Raw genomic sequence first — 19,714 nt, forward strand, 5'->3', positions numbered from 1 at the left:
ATTATTATTCACATGAATATGAATACTTAGTGATATTCATCAGTATAGATATCTGAGAAATTGAGAAGAACCATCTGTGAGAGAAAAAAAGTTTCCCCTCGAAGCCACGCCCAATTAGGGCTACCCCTGTTAATGATTGGACTGATATGTTAGCTGTAGGCGGGGCTAAGAGCTAACACTCCATGTGATTGGGCTGTTACGACGTCTGTCAGCATGCCGTCGGTTCATTGGTTGTTTGATGACGGGGATTAACGTGAAAACGCTTTGCTGCTTTCAATGAGCCACAATGGAGACCAAATAGGAACTTGCACGGACTCAGCCTTTTAATTTATTCATTATATGAAGTTAGATTTGTACTAATTGCTTCACAAATCTGTGGTTCATATTTTGACACGTAGCTCTAGTAAGGAAAACAAGTTGCGCACAGATACTGAAGTTAATTGTCTACAAGTGTTTTTGAATAAGGAAATCGTCTCAGGCTAACGTTATGTAGCAAGCTAATCTTATTTATACATTCGTTAACTAAGCTATCTTTTCACAGACTGTGATAACCCCTACATAAAGGTAAGTGCTTTGTAAGAGTGTACCTTTATACCAGCAGCACTCATTCATATGGATTCAGTAACTATAAGGAAGACTTAACATAGAGACGAGCAACGTCAATGGAGGGTAACCTTAAATCTGGGTCAGTCACTGCGCCGTGTCAGTGTTGGGAGGAAGAGGGTTTGATTTGTTCATGTTCATTTGATACGTGTTTAATCCGATAATGAAATCACGGCTACCTGCTGGTTTAATCTTTTCCAGACATGACCGAGTACAAACTTGTGGTGGTCGGAGCAGGAGGTGTGGGGAAGAGCGCTCTCACCATCCAGCTCATCCAGAACCACTTCGTAGATGAATATGATCCAACCATTGAGGTGAGAGACCCTCCATTAGAGTCATGGGTAAAGATGCAGTGTGAGTTATTCTCAACTAATGTGGCTTTAAAGGTTTGGACACCCACTGCAAAGTCGTATTTGTTCTGTGAGGGGACATCAACTAATACACAGGATATGATGAGACTTTCCTCAGATCCATCCTTCCCTTCCCTTTTTTACAATATTTTATTTGTAAAGCTTGGAGCAGGACCGAGTTCTTTTTAAAATCTTAAAATATTTATTCTTAAGGGGTTTTTTTTTCTGTCTGAAGTAAATTTATATAATCAAAATGAATCTGGCCAAGTTGGGGCCCTTGCACACTTGGGGCCCCAAGGCTGCAGCGTAGGCCAGCCTGTGCGTTAATCCACCCCTGACCTCTGCAACAGTATTTTGATGTCTAATATCAACATGGGCTGGTCACCTTTTATTTGCATGACCTAATAAATACATTTATGTAGCAATGCAATACTTCATTACAAGTAAAAGTCCTTCATTTCAAAATCTAACACGGGTTAAGCAACTAAATATACTTAGATATCAAAAGTAAAAGTATACATTATGCAGTATATTGGCTCCTGTCTGAGTCATATCATTATATTATTATGTTATTGTTTGCGCTCAAATGACTTGCTGTGTCCCTAAGACTGAAATGCAAACAGACTTTTATGTTCTCTGACTCTGCTGCCTGGAACCGCTGGCAGACAGATTTTCAGCTAGATAGGTTGATCCCAATTAAAGCATTTATTTAGAAGGGTTTGCAGGCTAATTAAATTAGAGTTGCTTTCCCAGCTAGATCTGTTTCTTCCTGTCTGTCTTCCTGGACATATGAGTAGTTATTAGTGCTATGTTGTGTTAAAATGTTTGAAACACTGTATTGCTGCTGACTTGGCCAGGGCTCCCTTGGGAAAGATATTTTGTAATCTCAATAGGACATACCTGATTTTAGATAAAGGTCTAATAATAAAAAGATATATATATATATATATATATATATATATATATATATATATATATATATATATATATATATATATATATATATATATATATATATATATATATAAAATAATTTAAACTAACCATATAATCAACACTGGTAACTCGCATTGTTCCCTAAAAGAAATCTCCTAAAAGTTGGTAGTAAATCTGTTTTCAGATGGAGTTAAATAAGCTCACTACAAAACTTTCCATTCAACAAGGTCTTGTTGCTACATGACGCAGCAGTGTGACTGTCATGGGAATTAACGGTGATGCAATCCATTGGTAGATTTCTTGGCAGACGCATTTTTATTACTGCCTGCATGATCATGTCAATGCTGTGTTACAGGACTCGTACAGAAAACAGGTGGTGATTGATGGAGAGACCTGTCTGTTGGACATCCTGGACACTGCAGGTCAGGAGGAGTACAGCGCCATGAGGGACCAGTACATGAGGACGGGAGAGGGTTTCCTCTGTGTGTTTGCCATCAACAACACCAAGTCCTTTGAGGACGTTCACCTCTACAGGTACAAGATGCTTCGTGGTTTTGCAAGTACATACCACCATAGAACGCTGGAGAAAGAAGTTGAAACAATGCTGGAGAAGAAGAACTAATAATTCATTTCTTGTGTGTGTGTTTGACTTGGCACAATCAGCAATACAGATGTGAATAGTGTACTTTACCCATTTCTGGTCAACAGGAACTGCACTTGTAGTAATCTGTACAACATATCTATAGATGTGCTGAGTGTGCCAACAAGTTCAGTTGGGCCATTTGTACACTATAATCTGGTTCACATTTTTTAACGGTGCTGTTGCATGTGTCTCCTCCTCAGAGAGCAGATCAACAGGGTGAAGGACAGCGACAGTGTTCCCATGGTGCTGGTGGGGAATAAGAGCGACCTCGGTACCCGCACGGTGGAGTCGCGGCAGGCGCAGGAACTGGGACGAAGCTACGGAGTACCGTTTGTCGAGACCTCTGCCAAAACCCGACAGGTATATAGAAAAAAAAGACTCCTGTATCCAGTTTGCAATGATGCATGCTTAAGCCTTGTTTGTCTGGAACTCAATGTACGTTTTTATAACCAAAACACCATATCATTATACAAATGTTTTATTTTGTCTGAGACAAATATTTTTCTGTCTCTGTTTTGCAGGGCGTGGAGGAAGCGTTCTATTCACTAGTACGGGAGATTAGAAAGTATAAGGAGACCAACCGCAGCAACAAGAAGAGCAAGAAGAACACTCAGAGACGTTGCATTATACTATAGCATACTACACGCACACACACACACACATCAGCGCATCCCTTACCGCACTTGTTTCACGCTTGCCCTCACACACTGCGCCGCCTCCGTCACGTTGGAGCCGTCCAGCGCAGCTCCGGACAGGGAAGCAGATGTGGCAAAATCCATTTTCACTGCCGTCACAGTTTCCACTTACAGTATGTCACCACAAGAGCTCACATTTATGAATCCAATATGCAGTTTCGGTTTAACGCTGTGAATTCAGTTGTTGTTTTTTGGTTTGGTGACCATACAACTATAAACTGCAGTTTTTGGGTGAGTTTATTTCTTTCTTTTTTTAGTTAAGGTCAGCATTCGTGCAAACTTAATTGGAGTCTGGTTGAAAGATTGAAGTTGTCTGTAAAGATATTTCTCTTTTACTAATTATGAATTTGTCCAGCCAGTGTTTTTACAGACTGTTTAGCTCCTGTTAACTGTATAGGGGTCAGCGATTCAGAGTGTGTGTCACTGTACTTTGCACTGTCACATCAGGTGACACATTCAGTCCAATAGTGTTCTAGGACTCGACACGTTGCTTAAGTGGTTTTATGTGATTGCTCGGTACACGTCTGACTTCATGAAGTCCTACAAACATGGATATGGTGTCATATTGACTAGGACACTGTTTAGTGTGAAACATTTTTGCTTCAAGATGATTGGTGAAAGTTTGAAAATACTTGTGGTCTTCCGGTTTGTTCATAGGTTAGTGTGTCCTCTGGGGCCTGAAACACAACAGATTTATCAAGGGGTCTTTTTTGTTTAGTTTTTTCTCACAAAGACCGTATGTCAATGTAAATGCTGTCGCAGGATAAGATCACCAGAGTAACAAATCCTTACAATTGTGTTCCAGACACCTAGGTGCACTTTATTCATTTGCTGTTTTGTTTTTTTTTGTAGAAATTTAGCATTAGTTTGTGCCGTTTTTAAAAAGAGTTTACTTACAGGAATATGGTGTGTTCTAGGAATAACAGACTGAAAGCTGTGTCAAATGATTGGTTGAGATGCCTGTGTCCATCATTTCCCTCCATCATTAACTTACTGTTTGAAGTGTCAGCCCTGCTGTTTGTTCCACACTGTATTCCAAAGTCCACTTTTAATATTTTTTTTTTTTTTAAATATACATGTCAGTCCCAGTGTTTTCGGTGGTTATATTGTACTATATGCAACATTGAAACCACACCGATGATGAAACCAGTGTTTAACTCTGCTTATCTTCGGAGCTCAGACACAGCGACTGTCATGTTATCTAATCATAAGTGAAAAATAGGTTGAGGAACATTTGGATAACACTCGCCCTGGGGTGTCTGTCAGGACACACGATGGAGCTTTAACTGTTTAGTTACCGATTTGTCCCTAATACAGCGGCGTAGACCCAATTATGGCATGTGTGTGTTCCCTGGCATCGGGCCAATGCCGATCTCTGGCTTCAGATCATTCATTTATTACAATAAGGATATTCAATAGGGCATTCATTTCTTTTTATAGCCATTTGTCCCCTTTTGATAATTACTGTCACCCTAAATGTGATGGATTGTTAAATTTCTATTTTTGTAGCATGATAAACAGTGTTCCACAATTAAAATACTTCAGCATTAGGAAACTGCTGTCCACATATTTAATGAGCTAACTTTAGTTGCATCCTGCTAACAGAAGTGAATCCATCCATGAAGGGTTCCTACTTGGTTACGGTGTTAAACCATCAGCTTCTAAATGCCTGTCTCATTATCTGAAGTCTCTCACTGACAGCTATGTAAAATCTTTAATGCACTCTGCTGTAATGAACAAGTAAATGTCTTCAGCTTTTATGTCTCGTCTGTTTTTGTTTATCCAAAGAGAATCTTTACTGGGAAGCGGGACACAAAGTAATCATCTCACACACACACACAAAATGTAGTGCATTTATGCCACATTTGATTTGTAATGACTGATCATGCCTCATCTTTCAAGAAAGAAAAACAAATCAAAGTTCGAGGAAGGGATGAGGTCTGACTGGCACAACAGCAATAAAGTTCCTCTTTTCATTTCCCGAAAAAGTTACTTACTTTGACGTCAGTTTCTTCATAAACCTCTTGGCATACAGGACATGTTGCATGTACATTATTTTGTGATTGTCATAAGTAATGATCATACATGAAGGAATAGATTGCTCTTTGATTTTATTTTACAAAAAGACACATTTTATTCATAGTAGAAAACATAGAAATAGTGTAACTTATATGCATTTTTACAAGCACCAAAAGACACATTAAGAAAAATACAGTGAGACGATAAGAGTCCATGGTCATCTGGAGTGTGCGCCTCTCACCATCCAAAGCGATTCACCAGATTGCTCTGGTCATCCAAATCTTTCTGAACCTTCTTCCTCATGTAAAAGATGGGACAATCCCGACTGTAGAGGAGTCAGGAGGGACAACGTTACCGTGTGTTCAGTTAAGAGTAAATATGTGCACATGTGCTTTATATCTACCTGGTACAGAGCACATCCTCATGGAGGGAGCCCTGACAACGCTGACACTGAGTCCACAGGCGAGAAAAACGCTCCTCCAGCGTGTTCAGATGAAAGATCTGAAATTAACAACCTGAGCGTTAGAAATTCTTAAAACTAGACAGGAGAAAGTTATGTTTGTTTTCAGATATTAAGCCCTTAAATCTTACAATAATACATTTAAAACAATGTGATAAAGTTGTGCTTTATTGGAAAAGCACACTACTCTATAGCAGCCCAAAAGTAAATGAGACTAAATTTGATATTAAAATAGTTCTGCTTGATGTACTTAAATACTTGATATCGAATTCCAATCGATTAAAAATAAGACATTAAAGCTTTTAATTCAAACATAATCAAACACACTTCGCCCCGTTAGTGAGGAAAACCAGCACATTAAAGTATGAAGTCGTTTGGCATCTTGCTCACCTCTTTTTGGTACAGTTCAGACTCCTTCTTCTTACAGAAAGCGCACACAGCCGCTGCAATGACACACGTTAGATGTCACACATGTAAAGCTCTTCATCACCCCTCCCACTCATAAAGTGGCAACTAACACACAAGTGGATAACAACGTAGAAGAAATATCTGAGCACACACACACCATCCGTTTTGAGCACAGCTTTGCAGCCGATGCAGGTGCTTCTCTTCTGAGCAAATGCCATGAGACCCCCGATCTTCGAGGTCAAAACAGTCTTACAGCGCGTGTGGTCGCCCTCTGAAAGACACCAGAAAAACAGCAACATTAAGTTTTAAAGCTCTATAACAGGGGTATTCAACTAAAATTCTAAGAGGTCCAGTTAGAGAAAGTTTCCGTGAGCAAAGGTCCGGAGCATCATAATGTCTAACGTGCGTTATGAATTAGTGTGAGATATATGGAAGCAGCCTAGTAGCTGTATCAACGTCTGTACGTTATCAACAACTGACTGTCAAATCTAATAAAGAAAGTACAATTTAAAACATTTAGACAATATTAATGTTTGTCACTTAACATTGAACTATACAGAGATATATATATAGATAGATAGATATATAGATAGATAGATAGATAGATAGATAGATAGATAGATAGATAGATATAGATCTATATCTATAGATCTATATCTATAGATCTATATCTATAGATCTATATCTATAGATCTATAGATATAGATCTATAGATATAGATCTATATCTATAGATCTATATCTATAGATCTATATATATAGATCTATAGATATATATATATAGATATATATATATAGATCTATAGATATAGATCTATATATATATATATATAGATCTATATATATAGATCTATAGATATATATAGATCTATATCTATAGATCTATATATAGATCTATAGATATAGATCTATATATCTATATATATAGATCTATATATATATATAGATCTATAGATATAGATCTATATCTAGATCTATATAGATCTATATCTATAGATCTATATATATAGATCTATATATAGACTATAGATAGATCTATATATCTATATATATAGATCTATATATCTATATATATGATCTATATATATAGATATAGATCTATATATATAGATCTATATTATATCTATAGATATAGATATATATCTATATATATATATATATGATATATCTATAGATCTATATATATAGATCTATATCTATATCTATATCTATATCTATATCTATATATATAGATCTATATATATATCTATATCTATATCTATATCTATATATATAGATCTATATCTATCATATATATATATATATAGATCTATATATATATATATATATATATAGATATCTTATATATATATATATATATAGATCTATATCTATAGATATATATCTATATATATAGATATATACTATAAATCTATATATATATCTATATATATATAATCTATATCTATAATCTATATCTATATATACTATATATTATATATATTAGATAGATCTATATCTATATCTATATATCCTATATAGATATAGATATAGATATAGATCTATATCTATATATATATATATATATATATATATATATATATATATATATAGATCTATATATATAGATCTATATCTATAGATCTATATATATATATATATATATAGATCTATATATAGATCTATATATATATATATATATATATAGATCTATATATAGATCTATATATATATATATATATATATATATATATATATATATATATATATATATAGATCTATATATATATATATATATAGATCTATAGATCTATATATATATATATATATATATATATATAGATCTATATATATAGATATAGATATATATATATATATAGATCTATATATATATATATATATATAGATCTATATATATAGATCTATATATATATAGATATAGATATAGATCTATATATATAGATCTATATATATATATATATATATATAGATATAGATCTATATATATATATATATATATATATAGATCTATATATATATATATATATATAATATATATATATATATATATATATATATATATATATATATATATATATAGATCTATATATATAGATCTATATATATAGATCTATATCTATAGATCTATATCTATATCTATATATATATATATAGATCTATATCTATATCTATATCTATATCTATATATATATATATATATATATATATTACTGTAGATATGTATAATGTTCTTCTCGGGCTGCGTTTAAAAATACAATTGAGAAAATAAATAAAATAGCTTTTGAAAAATTGTGCATCTTAAAATAAAGTACTTAATCTTAGAACAATAAAATAAAGTGTAGCAGCAGCTTGAGTTTCCCTTTTTCTTTAACTGTCAGAGCCAATGTTAGAATAAATCAGTCTCAACACATCTTAATTGAACAGTTTAACCCAGGCAAGCACATCCTGGGTTAAACTGTTCTCTGTGGCTGATGATGCTGACAGGTGGCCTATTTGCTTTATTTTGTCACAAATCAAAATCATATTGGGCTCTGAGTGCTTATTTTCTGTGCCCTCAGTTCAGACTTGAGTGGGTTTGTTTGGGCAAAAAACGTTGTGCTTTGTCTCATAGTGGCGTTTCACATCACCACTGTTAATGAGCACCACGGTCTCTGAGCATATGAGAAGCTGGTGTTGTGCTCCCAGTGGGAAGGATGAACATGAATGAGTCCATTCTGGGTTGAAAGCTCTGTTGACTTTTCTCTTCTTGGAGAGCGCCATGAGTAGTTATTGTTCTCCCTGTCTGCCGCTCACTCGTCTCTTCGTCTGTGTTTCTCTCCCTTTCTCCGTCTTCTCTCTCTGTATCACTAACTCGTCTTTCCGTCTGTCACGCGCCTCTCATCTGTCTGTATTCAGAGTCGCAATGTTTGCAACCAGGAATGCACAGATTTGATTGGCTGAGTAGCATCACATGGGATGACTTAACTCAAATGCAATTGGTCTGTGAGTTTGCTAAAAACGGAAAAAGCTGCGCCGGTTAAAATAGAAGCGCCCCGTCAAAATTGAAAATGATTGTAGACTAGGGCTGCAGCCACAGCCCCTTCGTAGACTTACTGAGCAGGACGTTCTCTGCCTTGCTCTCTCCCAGGATGGGCTCAAATATTCTCAGCAGGGGCTTGGACAGCTGCTGCTCCAGGTAGTATTGTGTGTCGATGGGAATGCTGTTCTCCAGCACAAAGATCGGATCCTAAAGCAGGTGGAAGATTCAGGATTATCGCAAGATTAAACAAAAGAAAAGGGGGATGCACGAATAAAACACAATGAAAGAAGTCACTACAGACCTCTGACTTCATGTATGCTGCCACTCCCTTTGCAGCCTTGATGATGACGTATGGAACTCTGTCTCCCAGGTTCGGAGCGCTGCCGGCATCTCTTTTCCTCATCCTGTCAAACATCAATGGGTCAGAAACATTTTCCCTTGGAGTATTATTTGAAATGTGACATCACACACACACACACACACACACACACACACACACACACACACACCACACACACACACACACACACACACACACACACACACACACACACACACACACACACACACACACACACACACACACACCTCTCAGCGAGCTCGACGTGCGCCTGTCTGCCAGCGTACTCCTGAGCGGTGCGCGTCAGCTCCTTGGTGATGACCAGCTGGCTGATGTCGATGCGGTTGCACAGTAGGTCCGAGATCACTTCTTTAGCATGAGCTACAGCACCCTGGGGATCCCTGACAGAACATCACAACAGCTGTGATTACTTTCATCTGCTCTTTAATCGTCTGAATATAAGTTTAACTCTTTTTTTAATGCCAAATAGTTGCAGGATCAAGAAGTTTGAACAGTTAAGAATCTTCTGGTTTTTTTTGGGATATGGAGTTTTTATCCAATATGTACAAATTAAATTAAAGAAGAAATTATGAAAATGGATGAAATCTTCTACTTGTAAGAAGCTGAAAGGATAATTCTTTATGTACAGAATGTGCACGTCTGTACCTGTCTATGAGGCATTTCTGCAGACAGGTGTTGATAAGGTTAGCCACCAGAGGACAGTTGTCTCTGCGGACTGTCTCAATGCCTTTACAGTCCATCTTCTCATGCGTGTCTGCGCAGCTGGAGAAATAGAGGCCTGCGTAGCGCTTCTTGTTGATCAGCAGGTATGGGTAGTACACCTGTGGAAGTGACAAATATAAGCTCTCATTAGACGACAGGACGCTCCAACTCTCCTGTGGTCCCAAATACCGGCTCTTACATTTTGAAAACAGTTGGCTGGTTCACTCGGGCCGGAAGCGCTCAATCAAGAACTTCCAGAGGATCAAATTATTGGTAAATCAAGAGGACAAAAATGGTACCTTCTCAAACTCCAGTTTGATGGGCGGTGTGAAATGGGACGATATCCACTCTGCTGCCTCCTTCCCGATATCCATGGCCTCCCTCACTGTGGCAACTCCGAGCTTAACCATGACGGAGTCTGTGTCCCCATAAATGACCTTTAAAACATTCAAATAAAAACTGCATTTAGAGTCCATCAAAAAACTGCAGAAAGTAAAATCCATCCATACCGTATTTTTATTTTATTTTAAATCTCAATAAAGCTGAGATGCTAACTCATAAAAAAAGGAGAGAAAGGAGTTCGGGTCAGTATTCCTCACCTTGGCATCACCTTGGTAACCATTGGAAATGGTGTACTTGGACTCCACCAGTTGTTTGGTTTGCTCGATCATCTGTCTTCCAAACCCTGTGACGCTCTAAATGAGATTAAAAAGGATTTAAATCATTTCATTACTAAATGACCTCTGGTGTTGGAACACGCAGTTATTGACCATGAAGCAAATCATCATGACTTTCAATACTTGGCTAAATATTTCCCTTAAAAAGCATTTTATCTCAAAATGTCTCGTGTAGAAGCGATTATCTTTTCAGCTCTCTGTGAGGGTGGAACTAAGTAAGTCAACGTTGCACAAGACGGCAGGAAACACAGCCTGGTGTGGTTGATCCTTACACTTACAGTCTGTCTTTGTGATTTCCACCTGTTCTGTGGTTTCTATCTCCACAATAATCTTTGCTCTACATCTTTGTTGTGCTGACTCCACATCTGTGCAGAACGGTGGGAAGAGTGACGACAAGTCAAGCGGGAACAACTTCATTTAGCATGACTGAAAAACAGCTGTGTTGAGCCAGAATTGTAAACATTTGAGTTTAGATGTTTAGAGACGGCGTGTTGTTAGTGGTATCGAAGAGTAATAGCCACTCCGGCTTCTACCAGACCAAAGCTTCGTTAACACTGATGTATCACAATAAGGTATCCATATATGTAGACCTATACCTAATAGTATTAAACCAAATTAATGCAAAACTACAAGCCGCCATGATGACATCAAAAATATATAAATCTTTCGGTTTCTGATTTCTTTACCTCGAATGAGAACACAGGACATGTGGTTTACAGAGCAGAGGAGTATGCTGTTCCAGACAAAAAAAAAAACATGCATTGTAAATTTAGTCGGGACTTCAACACCAGCATGAGACCCAGAGTCAAGTGCTCACCTGTGAGATCTCCAGGCAGGGCAGCTTGCCCACCTGAGCACCTGTGAAGCCATAGACTGAGTTTGCGCTGATTTTGAGGGCAAGCTGCCGGCCGTCCAGCACCTGCCGCTTGAAGGGGTCAGTCTCCTTCTTCAGCTCGTCTTTGGCCCTGTGGACAGACAGCAGGGTAAGATGAGAGGGAAGCCATGTCTGCAAAATGTTGTTATATAATCTCTGTTGGAACTAAAATATAATTATATCTAAATTGATCGAGTTTCATGCGTTTCTTCTGGTACACCCACTTTAAGGGCTATTGTCTTTAGTTGATTTATTCAACAGATCTGTAAAACTGAGGTTATCCACAAAGAATCCTGCAAAAGCACCCGTTTACATATTGTGTTTAACAGAGTTAAAGTTTCTTGGAAAGAATGAAAAAGTATTAAAAAAATGAATGATAATTGTATTTTTCCAGTGAAATTATCCCAACAAGAGGAAACACATTAAACACTAGTTGTGAATCAGAGGATCACAGGATGGTACAGTGGGACTAACGCCATCAACAGAAATGCTAACTTTTAGCACCAGTTCAGGTCAGTTTAATGGTGTGATTTATTATTTATAAGTCAAACCTCTTCCTCGCAGACAGCAGGTTCTCCAGGATCTCAGGGAGAAGTCCTTTCCTCACAGAGCTTTTCACAAACATATCACCAGTGGGAGTCTTGATGAAGTCCTCTGGTGAGAGGCTGAAGACACACAACCGCTTCAGATATTAGCTCATCTTGTTGATACTAGACATAAACACATTTCATTGTTTTGTGTTTAAATCAGTCACCAAGAAAGAATGAATCAATGAAGAATCGCATCATCGTGTCATGTGTTCCAGGTCAAATTTATCCTTGATGAAAGAATTTTGTCAACATCAATTTTCTACAACCTGTTAACAAACAAAATAAGCCTATAGGCTGGTAAACATATAGCAATTCACATTCAGCTCATAAGACTAAGGGCAAGAAAGTGGCATAAATTCAACATTTCATGAAACATATTCCAGCTGCAAGAAGACAAAGTTTAGGGAAACTAAAGCTGTTCAGAGCAAACAAACATCATAACCTTCAGAATTTGTGAGTTTCTTCTTATGGATTTGCAAGATAACCACACATAAACAAAAGAGCTGCTGACCTCTGTCTTTCCGCTGAGCCTTTCTGCAGCAGGGTGGTGTAGCACAGATTGTGAGCCATCATAATGGACGGATACAAGGAGGAGAAATCCAGGGTGGTAATAGGAATGCTGTAATACCTACACAGAGGACAAAGTGGTGATCAAAAGGAATATGAGAAGCTTGCCGTACCAAACCAGCAACACCAAGAGCAGAGAGGAGTCATACACTCCCACGAACAGCAGATGTACATACCCTTTCTCTGGCTCAATGACAGTCGCTCCAGTGTAGTCTTCTCCTGCTTCTGTCTTTATAACGGGCATGACCAGGTCCTGTTTCATGGCCTAAACATGCGCACACACAGTTAATAATCCTTAAATCTGCACGTACGCATACAGTAACCGTCCCATGTGTTCAACCTTTGTTACCTGTCGCAGCAGCTGAGAGACGACTTTGATCTGCTGTCCTCTTGAGAGCAGGTAGGTGAGAGGCACACCGGTCACTCTGGCCATCTCCATGTAGTTAATCACACACATCAGCTTCTGCAGCAAGCGCAGTGGGAGGTAGGCGTCTTTCAGGCAGTAGACAGCCAAACGACGACGAGTCTGTTCGTTGCCATTCTGCGATGAAGGAAAAGGGGGCGACGTCATTTGAGTCGGCAAATCTCTTGCAACCAGCTCTCTTCCAGATGCAGCAAGGTTACTGGTTTGTGCTTTACCTGCAGATCAGTGATGATGGAGTGCTGCACATCCTCCTTCTGTTCTTGCAGGAAGTGGAAACTCACAGCGTTCAGTGTGTACGATCGCAGTTTATAGTCCCTGAGGAGAACCTGAGAGAAACACACCAATCAGAATTGTGGGTATTGAAAGTGTTCTTACTCAAGCAATGCACCGCATACTAACCGTTTATAATTTAAATATTGTTAAAGTTATGATCGCCGTTGAAACTGACCTGCAGTAGATCAAACTGAACCCGGCCCTCCATGTTAATGATCTTGTTCTCTCTGCGGCCCATCTGCTTGCTCTGGAAGTTTAGGTCTCGCAAGACTGACGTGATGCCTCGCACTCGGCCGAGGTAGGAAAAGTGTTTCGCCTGAACACAAAAGAACATGAATTATGGAGTAAAAGAGGGAAACAGGGATGTCTTAAACCAAATAGAAAAGAGACTACAACGCTTTAGGGTTTAGTAATGCATGGAAATAGTTGATGAATGTGGCTACATCTAACCTTTAAAACAGCTGCCCTGTTGAGCAAGTAGGGGAAGTCAAAGTTTTGGATGTTGTATCCAGTGATGATGTCTGGGTCCACTGTCCTCAAAAACTCAGCCCAGCTCTGCTCAGAGACGTGAACACAAACACAAAGACATGACAAGTTATCAACAAAGCATAAGAAAAGAGAAAGACAAAAGCAAGTCAGAATATTTATGTTTTTTAAAGGTCTAACTGAAGCCAGTGTGCATACCTCCAGTAGCAGTTTCTCCTGTGTAAAGCACAATATCTGAGAGCCAATGATGCTGGCACAGGACTGGAGAGTGAACACGGTGCGAATGAAGGGCTCCGTCTCACCCTGCCGCTGCACCATAGACGCTATCTGAATACAGGGTCTTTGTCTGCTTCTGGGAAGATTCCTGGAAAGGAAAAAGTTGACAGTGTCAAACTCTGCATTTGCTTTTCATCAAGTATGATCAGGCCTTGTTGAAGTATGTTAGGAGTAATAGTTTGCTGTTAAGTAAGAATGTGAGAGAAAGAAAGAAAGAAACCCACCTTTTCTTCCTGCACACTCGATGTCAAAACTGAGCACCCTGAGGGGGGCGATCCTCTGCCAGTCTCCCTCTGCAGGGTGACTTATCAAATCTGTCCATCCCACATCCACCTCATACTGACATAAGGACGCCTGACGGACCAAAACAGGGGGAGAAAGTTCATGAACACTGTTGGTAAAAATGTTATATGAAGGCCCATGTGGCTTCACAGCCATTTCTTGTACTGACGAGATTGTGTCATGCAACAAATCAGTTGTGAACTCAGACCCACCTTGCCTGGGTACCGAGTATCTGCCTCCCCCGTGCTTTTTTCTTCACGCACTCTGTACTTGCTTTTGGGAAGTTCAATCCAGCAGCATCCCACCACATCACTGTCCACCATAAACCTAACAACCAAGAGAGGCTCATTAAGCTGAGATAAAATAGCTTTAGTGTTGCTTTTACTCATCAAATGTTTTGTTAGAAAGCCATTTACAGAAATAACCATCTTTAGCTGAAGGTTCCCCGGACATCTTTATGGCCTGGAGCCACATTTTGATATATAATAAACCAACACAAATATAAGAATATGGCTACGAAGACTAAAAACTGCAATTCAAAGGAATTGCAATTCCCGATACGATGTCTAATATCAGTATCTGGGCGCATGTTTTAGCTGATCGTTGTCGATGATTGAGCCTGATCTGATCCTTTGTTTTACGTCACACAGGTCGTTCAACTCGCGAAGAGTTCATGCACAGCAATGCAATGAATGCAGCCGCCGTCAACTATCCAACTCTCTGCTCTGTCTGTCTGTCCTCCACTCTGCTGAGCTTCAAGTGTGTGTAACATCACACACACAGCAAAACGCTGTTTCCTTCTTCTGTGCTTAATGTTTGAGTAGAATACATCTTGAGATTAATGTTATGTCTATTGTCACGACCTTCTCTGACTTGAATAATTACATTTAATTCCACACACCTCCATGGCAAAACAATCCCTGTCTGCAATGTATAAAGAAATGTTTAAAAGGAAGCTTAGTGCTTCGATCTATCAAGATATCATATCACCTTTACAATAAAGCCACACACACACACACACACACACACACACACACACACACCTTATCTCAAAATCTATGTTGGCCTCATAGGATTGGTAACCCTGGATGGGGAAAGGTCCAAACTTGAAGCCCTGCTCCAGCAGTCTCTTAGCTGGGGCGATGAGACGAGGCATCGCCATCGTTATCCTCAAAAAATCCTGACTGCGTTTCCCATGGTAACCATACATGTCTGCAAAAAAATAGAAAACATGAAGTTTAAGTCTGAGAATCATGATGAAAGCATTGTCGCTTAACTTTATCACTTTGTAAGTACATTTATTATCGAATATTTTGTAACTAGGATCAGATTTCTTGGGTTAAACAATAATTTGACCAAAGAACACACTTGTGAGTGTTACAGAATTCCTTTGCACACTTGTACGCACTCTCTTTGCGGCTGATGTCCACAGCCAACACTGTGACGGAGATGTTGTCCTTATTGGATCGCATGTCCTTCAGAACAACAGCGTTCAATTCTCTTTTAAATTCACCCAGGTCATCAGACGTGAACCCTTTTCAAAAAGGAAGCAGAAAGAGGGAAACATTGTAAGATTAATAAGAATGAATCTAATTATTTTAGGCCTCAAAAGCAGAAATAATTCACAGATTCTATGTATTGAAAAAATAATGACAAGTACTCACCACTTGGTGAAGGAACATAGAAGTAAGGCGCAAAACCGTGGACGTGGCAACACACGCTGTTGCCACTGTCTGTCACGCCAAACATTCGAATGATCGGGGTTTTTCCCTGTGACTGACCAGGCATGCCAGCCACCTTTTCCCCTGCATAACACAAAAGTAGAAACAACTAAGACACAATTTCTTCCCACATAAAGCAAAGGTATTTGAGCAGGTGGATATGTTATACACCCTCGTTTAGATCCAAACAACAAAGAAGACAAGATAGCTCTAAGTCATCGTTGATAATTACCTAAATAATAGTCAAGATCAATCTGCTGAAACACCAAAGTATCAGCTGACGGGTCCAGTGAAGCGGCATGAGGCCGCCGCCAACGAGGGTTAAGGTTTGCTGAGAAGAGGTCATCTGAAGAAACAAGGTGGCAAGACAGAAGTTAAACCAAAGTGCATTATTTATTATCTAAATGGGTACAGCCAACAACTTTTTAAGTATAATCAGAAATTCTTCTCAACACAGTAACGTTATTTTCTTGAAACAATATTTAACTAGTTCCACAGTTGGCACTTATTGTTAGAGCAGAGTTGCATTATTTACAATGCAAAGCTATTCAGCTATTAGCTATACTTGATTATACTTGAGGGTCATGGCAAAACTGACAAGCTGAGCAGGCTTAAGCAAGAATGATTCGACCAAACTGCTGAAACTCTGAGAGCCGCTGCAAAAACACTGTTGTTATATATTCTTCACGTGGGCTGATCCATCTGTGTTTACTGGGCACTAATGTTAACCAGGGGGCTGAATTCTGTGTAACGTTACGTTAGTTTGTTTATTGGACTAAATCCAAAGTGGCAGAAACTAGAAAACCGCATATTCGTCTCATCTTCTCGGTGGTGGCTCAGCCATGAGAGCAGCCCAGCTGGGGAGAAGAGAGGTCGGCAGAGCCGGCAGCCGCCTCCATCAGACGGAGCCCCAGTCAGCGACCAAAGAGACTTGAGCTCAGCCAGAACAAGCCCCAGCACCAGCAGGCACAGTGGGTTGGTGGACCTGTGTAACAGCAGCAACAGGGAGTTTGCAGTTCCCCGGTGCTGTGGCTGAACTCAAGCTAACTGAAGCTACGCCGTTTCCCGGGGCTGCCGACAGCTTTACACTCAGTGAAAAAGCCTCCTGGCAGCTGTGAGGATGAAGCGAGGTGGTGCGGGCGGTTTTCTCATTTCTGCCACTTTGAATGTAATCCAATAAACAAACTATAAAACAAACACAAAACATGGCTGTAATATGTGAGTCAGGCAGCTGTGCTTCTTCTCCCTGTGTACTGAGTGCTGAGTGGAGCTACACTGACTCACTATCACCTCTAGAGGAACAAGTGGTATTACAGACAGGACGGAGCACAGCTAGTCAGTTAGCATGCTAACTTCAGTAGATATCTCTGCAACACATAGAAGTCTCTGACATAACATCAACACGGTTACCTCTTCACATTCTGTAGATAATGTTAATTCATTGAATTAATGTTTTAAGTTTAAATTTTGCCAGATCTTACACATTGAACCTTTAAGAAAATGATAAGTGTTCATGTGTGACATACACTTCATATAGGTCAACAGTTTAAGTCAGCATGTCATTTACAAAACTCAATCTCTTGCTTCACCAGGAAAACCATTTTACTTCTGCCCCCTATGATTGTGTGCTTGTCTGTCCAACACTCACCTACGGGAATAACATCATGCCCTGCCTGCCCCTCCATCTCCTCCGACTCCATCTCTGCTTCGTCAAACATGGACAATTCCTCTTCAAACTGCGATGGACTGTCCTCCCATTCACTAGCCGGTTTACCCCGTTTGGCCTGGGACGCACCGCCAATGTAAGGGCCGCCATTGCGTTTTTTAAAATCCATGCCTGCAAGAAACATTGGAGTGAAAAGGCAAGTTAGGCAGATGATAACGGAGAAAGAAATTGGTTAACTCGGTTAAACAGGCACTGATGATAGCACAGCAACAAAACCTAAAATATGGTAGTAAACAAATAGTAAAAAGGAATCTAAAGAACTAATTCCTACCGTACTACTTTAGAAGAATATTACCACCTTCATAGAAAGCTACACTTTTTTGATAGCCAACCAATAAATTGCCTATGCTTGTGTTAATATTCCTTGTACGGTCAGGGTATATTTGGCATGCAGTGAATAGGGTCTGAAAATGTGGGCGATAGTGGGCTTGGATAGACTTTAAATAATAGGTGAATAAATACATTGATGTCAGTGATAAATTTGTAAGCACAGGGTTTTTCAATGGATGGGATAAAGTGAAATAAAATACAATAATAATATAAGGGGCCCCATGAACAGAATAATAGGAGAATACATTACCAGGACAAAGTTAAAAAGTAAAGGAAATAGAGACAAAGCGGCAATGACACTTAATAAGCACCTACAAATGAGAGACAACCTTCCAATGTACATAATGTAACCCATTAGTCATGTAACTAGCATGACTGTTGCTGTAACCCTCCTAACTTCACACAACACATTATCCAGTTGGCATCACTTGTGTTCTTGTAAGCTACATTGTGTCTTCTCAAGCTTCTCAATGCTGTTTCAGTTAAGTGCACTCATGGTTAATGTTGATAACTTATCCACGTGTTAATGCTGTACTTTCACATTCAACAGTTCCCTGTCAAACATAATATATGTCAACCTCAGTATTCCAGCGGTATAGTTTAAGCGATTTATTTTTCGGTAAAACGAGAGGCTGTTTTCTTTTGTGACGAGCTAAAACAGAAAGCTAGCAAGCGCCAGGATAAACAAGGAACAGTCTCGCGCCAAAGATTAAGCTTACCAAAAGCGTAGCACTGATCTCACTGTGAACCCTGTCAAGACAACTATCAAAAGCTGGTGCGTTTCTAACGAAGTTATAAATACCTATCAAAGTTACCTCTTGACAACAGCCCCAGACTGACAACAGCTCCCGCCACTCTGCTTCAATTTGTGAACTTTCACCGACGAAAGCGCGGAAAATTTGCGTTTTGTTACTAGGCCGAATAGTAAAGTAATGGACAGTGACGACACTGGCAGGGCGGAAATTCAGTGGTATCGAGGAGGAAGTTGCACGCGACCTGACTATACCCTGTAGATGAAAAATACCTTGTGTTGCCGGCAAAATGACGTCAGAGAGTACGCAGCAGCACGGGAGCGAAAACTGCTCAACAGTTAAATATTGGAATTGTATTTTGTTTGTGTGTTAACAAATATAATAATGTGCCGAAACAAAACCCATTTTTGTGATTTTAATTGTATTTAAGGCATGGAATTATACACTCAACACACACAGGAAGGAGGTAAACAGTTTAACACTTTACAAACAAATTATGTTTACGGTCTGTCTTCAAAAGTATAATTATTTGGAGTTGTTT

General features: G+C 39.0%; 2 protein-coding genes across 2 annotated transcripts; one reads left to right on the forward strand and one right to left on the reverse strand.

Annotated features, from left to right (window-relative positions):
- The first annotated feature begins 265 nt into the window (after nucleotides 1-265).
- LOC115012331 (GTPase HRas) lies at nucleotides 266-4,987 on the forward strand. The gene is made up of 5 exons (XM_029437898.1): nucleotides 266-564; nucleotides 805-917; nucleotides 2,245-2,423; nucleotides 2,733-2,892; nucleotides 3,054-4,987. Exons 2-5 carry the CDS (start codon nucleotides 807-809, stop codon nucleotides 3,165-3,167), a joined length of 564 nt encoding a protein of 187 aa, XP_029293758.1. The 5' UTR covers nucleotides 266-564; nucleotides 805-806; the 3' UTR covers nucleotides 3,168-4,987.
- A 334-nt stretch (nucleotides 4,988-5,321) lies between these two features.
- On the reverse strand, nucleotides 5,322-18,200 carry pold1 (polymerase (DNA directed), delta 1, catalytic subunit). The gene is given in 27 exon segments (XM_029437894.1): nucleotides 5,322-5,571; nucleotides 5,650-5,747; nucleotides 6,097-6,149; nucleotides 6,272-6,385; nucleotides 9,207-9,339; nucleotides 9,434-9,536; nucleotides 9,721-9,873; nucleotides 10,139-10,314; nucleotides 10,495-10,632; nucleotides 10,795-10,890; nucleotides 11,690-11,837; nucleotides 12,298-12,411; nucleotides 12,848-12,964; nucleotides 13,080-13,168; nucleotides 13,253-13,444; nucleotides 13,543-13,653; nucleotides 13,776-13,916; nucleotides 14,051-14,155; nucleotides 14,285-14,421; nucleotides 14,424-14,450; nucleotides 14,587-14,716; nucleotides 14,857-14,971; nucleotides 15,688-15,856; nucleotides 16,053-16,178; nucleotides 16,309-16,449; nucleotides 16,598-16,711; nucleotides 18,014-18,200. Coding segments are annotated over 27 exon segments (3,315 nt in total). The 3' UTR covers nucleotides 5,322-5,483.
- Between the last annotated feature and the right edge of the window lie 1,514 nt (nucleotides 18,201-19,714).

The sequence above is a fragment of the Cottoperca gobio genome, chromosome 8 (assembly GCF_900634415.1).
Source record: "Cottoperca gobio chromosome 8, fCotGob3.1, whole genome shotgun sequence".
Taxonomy (NCBI): Eukaryota; Metazoa; Chordata; class Actinopteri; order Perciformes; family Bovichtidae; genus Cottoperca; species Cottoperca gobio.